This window comes from Geospiza fortis, unplaced genomic scaffold (assembly GCF_000277835.1).
Source record: "Geospiza fortis unplaced genomic scaffold, GeoFor_1.0 scaffold757, whole genome shotgun sequence".
In the NCBI taxonomy this organism is placed as follows: Eukaryota; Metazoa; Chordata; class Aves; order Passeriformes; family Thraupidae; genus Geospiza; species Geospiza fortis.
Window position 1 is genome coordinate 10274 of NW_005054788.1, and position 8676 is coordinate 18949.

Genomic DNA, 8676 nt, shown 5'->3' on the forward strand with positions numbered 1-8676 from the left:
CCACAGGGCGACCTGGCCAGGAAGAAGATTTACCCCACGATATGGTACGGGGACACTTGGGGACAATGGGGACACCTGGGGACAGCGGGGGGACAATGGGGAGAGTAGGGACACCTGAGGACACTGAGGGGACAGCGGGAGCATCTGGGGACAGCAGGGACACCTGGGGACAGCGGGGACACCTGGGGACACCGAGGGGACAATGGGGACCCCGAGGGGACAGTGGGGACAGTAGAGACACCGAGGGGACAATGGGGACACCTGAGGACAGCAGGGACACCAAGGGGACACTAGGAACACTTGGGGACAGTGGGGACACCAAGGGGACAATGGGGACACCAAGGGGACAGAGGAGACAGCAAGGACACCTGGGGACAGCGGGGACACTGAGGGGACAATGGGAAAAATGGTGTCATCAAGGCCACCTGTGTTCCACCTGTCACCAGGGTGCTCAGGGTCACCGGTGTCCCCATAGATTGAAGTCCCCAGTGTCCCCACCTGTCCCCAGGGCCACCAGAGTCACTGATATCACCAGGGCCACTCTGGGGCTGCTGCTGTACCCAGGGCCACCGGGGCCACCAATGTCACTCAGTGCTGTCCCCAGTGCCACCAGTGTCACTCAGTGCTGCCATTGTCTGCTCTGTCCCCAGTGTCACCACAGCTGTGTGTCCCTGCTGTCCCCAGGGCCACTAGTGTCACCAGCTGGCACCAGTGTCCCCCGGATGAGCCAGTGTCCCCAGTTCCTCAGTTTGCTGCTTCTGTCCCCTGTGTCACCTGTGTCACCTGTCCCCCCTGCGTCCCCTGTCCCTGTGTCATCTCTCCCCCCCTGTGTCACCTGTCCCTGTGTGTCACCTCTCCCAGGCTGACACGGGGACAGGAGCCCCATTACCAATGTCACCACCCTGAGAGAGGGTTGGTGACACCGGTGTCACCTTGGGCCTGGCGTCCCCAGAGGGCGGTGGTGACAGTGCTGGGGGTGTCCCCAAGGGTTTGGTGGCACAGGTGACAGTGCTGTCCCCCAGGTGGCTCTTCTGGGACAGGCACCCCCTGATGCTGGTGTCACTGTGGAGGTTTGGGAACGCAGGTGGTGACACAGATGGCACAGGTGACACAGATGGTGGCACAGGTGACACAGGTGACTGTCCCTTGTCCCCAGGTGGCTGTTCCGGGACAGGCTTTTCCCCGATGACAGTGTCCCTTGGGGGGTTGGGGACACAGGTAGTGGCACAGGTGGCACAGGTAGTGACACAGGTGGTGACACAGATGGCACAGGTGGTGGCACAGGTGGTGGCACAGGTGACAGTGCTGTTCCTTGTCCCCAGGTGCCTGTTCTGGGACGGGCTCCTCCCTGATGACAGTGTCCTGGGGGGGTTGGGGACACAGGTGTCAGCACAGATGGCACAGGTGGCACAGGTGGTGGCACAGGTGACTGTCCCTTTGCAGGTGGCTGTTCTGGGACGGGCTCCTCCCGATGACAGTGTCCCTGGGGGGGTTGGGGACACAGGTGGCGGCACAGGTGACACGGATGGTGGCACAGGTAGCACAGGTGGTGGCACAGGTGACACAGGTGGCAGAGGTGGTGGCACAGGTGGCAGAGGTGGTGGCACAGGTGGTGGCACAGGTGGTGGCACAGGTGTTGGCACAGGTGGCACAGGTGGTGGCACAGGTGGCACAGGTGACTGTCCCTTTGCAGGTGGCTGTTCCGGGATGGGCTCCTCCCCGATGACACGCGCGTCGTCGGCTTCGCCCGCTCGCCCCTCACCGTGGAGCTCATCCATGAGCAGACCCTGCCCTACCTCAAGGTGACAGCGCTGTCCCCTCCTGTCCTCTCTGGCCTCTCCTGGCCTCACCTGTCCTCTCTGGCCTCACCTGTCCCTCTGTGTTCCCTCTGTCCCCTCCTGTCTCCTCTTAGTCCCCTCTGTCCCTCTCTGTCCCGTCCTGTTCCCTCCTGACCTCACCTGTCCCTTCCTGTCCCCAGCTGTCCCCAGCTGACCCCCAAGGACAGGCTCTGCCTGACCTGTGTCCCCTCACCTGTCCCTGCCTGTCACAGGTGACCCCTGAGGGCACTCTCTGTGTTCCCCGTCTGACCTGTCCCTTGTCCTGATCTGTCCCCACAGGTGACCCCCAAGGACAGTCCCTGCCTGGACGCGTTCCTGTCCCTGTCTCACCTGTCTCACCTGTCCGCTGTCCCCACAGGTGACCCCCGAGGACGGGCCCTGCCTGGCCGCGTTCCTGTCCCTGCAGAGCTTCGTGCGGGGTCAGTACGGGGACGAGGCCTCGTTCCGGGCACTGGACGCTCACCTGCAGGGGCTGCCCGGGGGTGACCGCGCCCACCGGCTCTTCTACCTGGCACTGCCCCCCAGCGTGTACACACCTGTGACCCAGCACCTGAGAGCGCTCTGCATGGGCCAGGGGTGAGTGGGGACACGGGGACACACCTGGGGCACACCTGCGACCCAGCACCTGAGAGCGCTCTGCATGGGCCAGGGGTGAGTGGGGACACGGGGACACACCTGGGGCACACCTGCGACCCAGCACCTGAGAGCGCTCTGCATGGGCCAGGGGTGAGTGGGGACACAGGGACACGCCTGGGACACAGCACAGAATGGGCACACACCTGTGACCCAGCACCTGAGGGACCTGTGCATGGGCCAGGAGTGAGTGGGGACACGCCTGGGACACACCTGGGACACAGCACAGAATGGGGACACACCTGGGGCACACCTGTGACCCAGCACCTGAGAGCGCTCTGCATGGGCCAGAGGTGAGTGGGGACACAGGGACACGCCTGGGACACAGCACAGAATGGGGACACACCTGGGACACAGCACCTGAGAGACCTGTGCATGGGCCAGGGGTGAGTGGGGACACAGGGACACACCTGGGACAGAGGGACACACTTGGGACACAGCACAGAATGGGGGACACCTGGGACACACCTGGGACACACCTGGGACACACCTGAGACACACCTGTCACCCAGCACCTGAGGGCCCTGTGCATGGGCCAGGGGTGAGTTGGGGACATGGGGACCATGTCCTCCTGTCTCCCTGCACGTTCCCATGTTCCCCATATCCATGTCCCCTGTGTCCCCATGTCCCTTGTGTCCTTGTGCTCTCATGTACCCCCACACCTTGTGTATCCCTGTGTGCCACCGTGTGTCCCCATATGTCCCTGTGTGTCTGTGTGTCCCTTATGTCCCTGTGTCCCCCATGTCCCTACTTTCCTATGTCCCGTGTCCCTCCATGTGTCCTTGTGTCCCCATATGTCCCGTGTCCTCTGTGTCTCTGCATGTCCCACCATGTCCGTGTGTCTCATGTCCCCACATTCCGCCATGTCCCCCTCAGGTTCCCGTGTCCCCATGCGTCCCCACATGTCCCATGTCTCTGTGTGTTCCCCTCATGTCCCCCTGTGTCCTGTGGTCCCTGCCCTCACATGCCCGTGTCCCTGTCCCCAGGTGGAACCGCGTGATCGTGGAGAAGCCGTTTGGGCGGGACCTGGGCTCGTCGGAGGAGCTGTCGGCGCACCTGAGCGCGCTGTTCCGCGAGGAGCAGATCTACCGCATGGACCACTACCTGGGCAAGGAGATGGTGCAGAGCCTCATGGTGCTGCGGTGAGTGGGGACAGGGGAGGGGACACAGGGACATGGGAGGGGACAGGGGAGAGCCTCGTGGTGCTGCAGTGTGCTGGGGACACGGCAGGGGATGGGGACACGGCAGGGGACAGAGACGTGGGAGTGAACATGGGGACATGGGGACACGGGAGGGAAGAGCCTCACGGTGCTGTGGTGGGACAGGGGACATGGGAGGGGATGGGGGACAGGGGACATGGGAAGGGAGATGGGAGGGGACAGGGGAGGGGATGGGGGACATGGGAGGGGACACGGGAGCATGAGAGGGGACATGGGGACATGGGGATATGGGAGGGGACAGGGACACAGGAGGGGACATGGGGACATGGGAGGGGACAGGGAGGGGACAGGGGACACGGGAACACGCACAGCACTCCTCAGCCACCCCTCACCCACCCCAGGTTCGGTAACCGCATCTTCGGGCCCATCTGGAACCGCGACAACGTCGCCTGCGTGGTGCTCACCTTCAAGGAGCCCTTCGGCACCGAGGGCCGCGGCGGCTACTTCGACGACTTCGGCATCATCCGGTGAGGATGGACGTCCCCCGGTGTCCCCGCGTCCCCTCCGCGTCCCCCCGTGTCCCCCGACCCCGTGGCAGCGCCGGCTCCCCGCAGGGACGTGATGCAGAACCACCTTCTGCAGCTGCTCTGCCTTGTGGCCATGGAGAAGCCAGCATCCACCAACCCCGACGATGTCCGTGACGAGAAGGTGGGGACAGCAGGGACACCAGGGTGTCACCAAAGTGTCACCACCCCCTGACACCACACCGGTCACTGAGCTTTATGTCCTCAATGGTCACATCATGGTCACAGCCACAGGGACCATCCCCAGGTGGCCCCAGGGTTGTGTCTCCCTATGGCCACATCCCCCCATCCCAGTCGTGTCCCACCACCACGTGCTTGATGGTGGCCCCCCAAAGCCACGTCCCCCATGGCCACATCCCCAACTTTGTTCCATCACCCCATTATTGATGGTGTCCCCCCAAACCCACATTCCCCATTGCCATGTTCTCACTGAGCATGTCCCCAGCCATGTCCTGTCATGCTGTTATCGATGGTGGACCCTAATGCCACAACTCCTGTGGCCATGTCCCAAACCACATCCTATCAGCACCTTCTTGTTGATGACCCCCAAACTACGTCCCCCAGTGGCCACATCCCCCACACCCCCATCCCATTGCCTGCTCTTACTGGTGGCCCCCCATAAACACATCCTCAAACAGTCCCACCCTGTGGTCTCACTGGAGCCCCCATAACCAGGTGTCCCTCACCTGTCCCTCACCTGTCCCCCAGGTGAAGGTGCTCAAGTGCATCAGCCCGGTGGAGCTGCAGGACGTGGTGCTGGGCCAGTACGTGGGCAACCCCGAGGGCCCCCCCGAGGCACAGAAGGGCTACCTGGACGACCCCACGGTGCCCGCCGGCTCCACCACGCCCACCTTCGCCACCGCGGTGCTGCGCGTGGCCAACGAGCGCTGGGACGGTGAGAGGGTGTGGTGGCCGTGATGGCTGTGATGGTGGTGGTGATGGTTACCATGGTGATGATAATGGCAATGACTATGATGATGGTAGTTGCTGTGGTGATGACATTTGTAGTTATGATGACAATAACGGTGGTGACAATGGTGATGGTCGTGGAGATGGTGCTGTTGATGGTGTGATGATGATGGTGGCCAGGAGATGGTGCTGATGATGGTGATGATGATGGTGTTGGCCGTGGAGATGGTGTTAGTGAGATGATGGTGTTGGCCATGGAGACGGTGATGATGATGGTGTTGGCCATGGAGATGGTGCTGATGATGGTGGTGGCCATGGAGATCGTGCTGATGATGGTGATGATGATGGTGTTGGCCATGGAGATGGTGCTAGTGATGATGATGGTGTTGGCCATGGAGATGGTGCCAGTGATGGTGATGATGATGGTGTTGGCCATGGAGACGGTGATGATGATGGTGTTGGCCATGGAGATGGTGCTGATGATGGTGATGATGATGGTGGTGGCCATGGAGATGGTGCTGCTGGTGGTGGTGATGATGCTGGCCAGGAGATGGTGATGATGATGGCAATGGCCACAATGGTGACATTGATGACCAGAGGATGACTGAGGTGTTGACCGTGATGATGGTGATGGTTGCAATGATAATGGAGATGATGAGCAATGGTGACGTCAATGATGATGGTGGTGGTGACAATGCCGATGGTGTCCCAAGTGTGCCATTAGTGCTGCATTATGGGAACACGCTGGGATAGGGATGGATGGTGGTGATGATGGGTGGTGAGGACTGTGATGACATTAATGGATGATGATGATGGTGACAATGGTGATAACATTGATGGATGTTGATGACTTTGACAGTGTTGGTGGTGATGTTGTTGATGATGGTGATGGATGTTGACGATGTGTATGATGATAATGATGACGATGTTGGTGCATGGATGTTGATGATGATGACGGTGCTGTTGGACGTTGATGACATTGATTATGATGGATGCTGGTGATTGTGGTGATGTTGATGGATGTTGACAAGGTGGATAATGACAGTGTTGGTGACAGTGTTGTTGGTGATGGTGATGGATGTTGATGATGTGGATGGTGACAATGATGACAATGTTGATGCATGTTGATGATGACAATGATGACGATGATGGTGGCAACGATGGTGATGGATGTTGATGATGATAAGTATGATGATGATGACAATGACGATGTTGATCAATGTTGATGAGGATGTTGATGATGATGTTGGTGATGATGATGACGTTGCTAGATATTGATGATGATGGTGATGATGACGATGACCACATTGATGGGTGTTGACTGATGATGTTGACAATGTTGGTGATGCTGCTGCTGCTGATGACAGCGTAGATGATGAGATGATGGGACTGATGACAATGGCAATGTCGACAATGACGATGTCAATGTTGAGGATGGCTGTGTTGATAACATTGATGATGTTGTTGATGACAATGTTGGCAATGACGATGACAATGATGACCATGATGATGACCCCTCAGGTGTCCCCTCCATGCTGCACTGTGGGAAGGCACTGGGATGGTGATGGATGGTGATTCTGTTGATGATGATGACAATGATGATGATGATGATGTGGATGGTGATGTTGATGGATGTTGGTGATGCTGATAATATTGATGCTGACTGACAATGATGACAATGCCACTGTCCCCAGGCATCCTGTTCAGGCTGCAGGAAGGCACCTGGGATGTGGGAAGGGAGCACATCCCAGTGTGCCCAGTTGAAGGGAGGGGGATCCTGATGGATCAGGCCCAGCCAGAGCTGAGCACTACATTAAAACCCAGAGCAGAAATCCATTTTTTTGTTCTCCAGGTGTGTTTATCCAGGTGAATCCCTCATCCACTCAGTGGCTTTGGAGTTGCTTGGTGCTCCCTGACCTTCAGAACTTGCTGAGAGTCCTAAAATCCCCGTTTAAAGAGACACAAAGGCAGAAATTATGGAGAAATAGCTGGAAGCCATGGGAGATGAAGCAGATCTTGGCCCTGGCCACCTGAACTCACATGGAAACAGCAACATTTTATCCCTGGAAAGTGTGAATCCTGTATTTCCAGGCTTGCTCTGAGGTATCCATGACAAAGATGGTGGCACAAAGGATCATCCCAACCTCAGAGGATTATCCCAAATGTCCCTGAGAGCTGGAAAATGCTCCATGCACAACAAAGTGTCCCTGCTTGACGTGACACAATGAAGGGAATTCCAAGAACAACCTGTCAGGGAAAAGGCTTTTTTCCCCACTAATTGGACCAAAGACGTTTGTTCTACTCCGGGACCTCGTGGCCCCAGTCGGAGCAGATGAAACCGAGTTTAATGTTCTCATTAAAGCCTCGAGATATTTTTATTCACCTGAGAAAAATCTCGTTTCTGTTCCACAGCTGCACGGGGTGAAAAGTTCTGGGAATAAAGAGCCAGCTGAAAGGTTTTCCTTTCCGTGCTCCTGCCCCTCTCCAGGCCGCTTGGCACTGGAGACTCCACAGGGAAGCAGCCACTGGAAAGGGGAAGCCCGGAGCACTAAATTATGGGGAATCCTCCAAAGCAGCACAAATTTGTGGGTGGTGTGGCCACTGCAGTTCTCCAGCGCTGTCACCCAACCCCTTTGCAGCTGTCACATGGAAACCCCCCTGAAGACACCCTGGAGCCAAAAGCCAGAGCACTCAGGAAGGGTGGGATGCAAGGGGCAGAGATGGATGGTGATGATGTTGATGGATGTTGAAGACAATGATGATGTAGATGATGACAATGATGATAATGTGGATGGTGATGTTGAAGACAATGATGTTAGTGATGACAATGATGATGATGATAATGACAATGATAATATCGATAATGACGATGATGGTGATGCAGATGGTGATATTGATGACAATGATGACATTGACAATGCCAACGAAGCCACTGTCCCCAGGCGTGCTGTTCATGCTGTGCTGTGGGAAGGCGCTGGGATGGCCGTGGGTGTGATGGTATTGATGGATGTTGATGACATTGATGACAATGACAATGATGACAACGATGCTGTTGATGGTGACAATGGCAGTGCCGCTGTCCCCAGGCGTGCTGCTTGTGCTATGCTGTGGGACGGCGCTAGGATGGTGATGGATGGGGACGATGTTGATGGATGTTGATGACAATGACAATGACAACAATGACAATGGTGACAATTGCAGTGCCACTGTCCCCAAGTGTGCTGCTTGCACTGCGCTGTGGGACGGCGCGAGGATGGTGATGGATGAGGACAATGTTGATGGATGTTGACGACAATGGCAATGACGACAGTGACATTGATGACAATGACGCCGCTGTCCTCAGGTGTCCCGTTCGTGCTGCGCTGCGGGAAGGCGCTGAACGAGCGCAAGGCCGAGGTGCGGCTGCAGTTCCGGGAGGTGCCCGGGGACATCTTCGCGCGGCAGTGCAAGCGCAACGAGCTGGTGGTGCGGGTGCAGCCGCGCGAGGCCGTCTACGCCAAGCTCAACACCAAGAAACCCGGCATGTTCCTGCGGCCCGAGGAGTCCGAGCTC

At 57.7% G+C, this 8676-nt stretch overlaps 1 protein-coding gene across 1 annotated transcript in view; it reads left to right on the forward strand.

Moving 5' to 3' along the window:
* G6PD (glucose-6-phosphate dehydrogenase) overlaps window positions 1–8676 on the forward strand; it is a gene marked incomplete at its 5' end in the record, with an annotated part of 29453 nt that continues 20777 nt past the window's right edge. Inside the window, 8 exons of the mRNA XM_031065465.1 lie at window positions 1–44; window positions 1694–1802; window positions 2197–2414; window positions 3458–3613; window positions 4033–4158; window positions 4246–4339; window positions 4924–5110; window positions 8468–8672. Coding sequence (XP_030921325.1) covers window positions 1–44; window positions 1694–1802; window positions 2197–2414; window positions 3458–3613; window positions 4033–4158; window positions 4246–4339; window positions 4924–5110; window positions 8468–8672 — 1139 coding nt within the window. The remainder of the gene's footprint in view (window positions 45–1693; window positions 1803–2196; window positions 2415–3457; window positions 3614–4032; window positions 4159–4245; window positions 4340–4923; window positions 5111–8467; window positions 8673–8676) is intronic.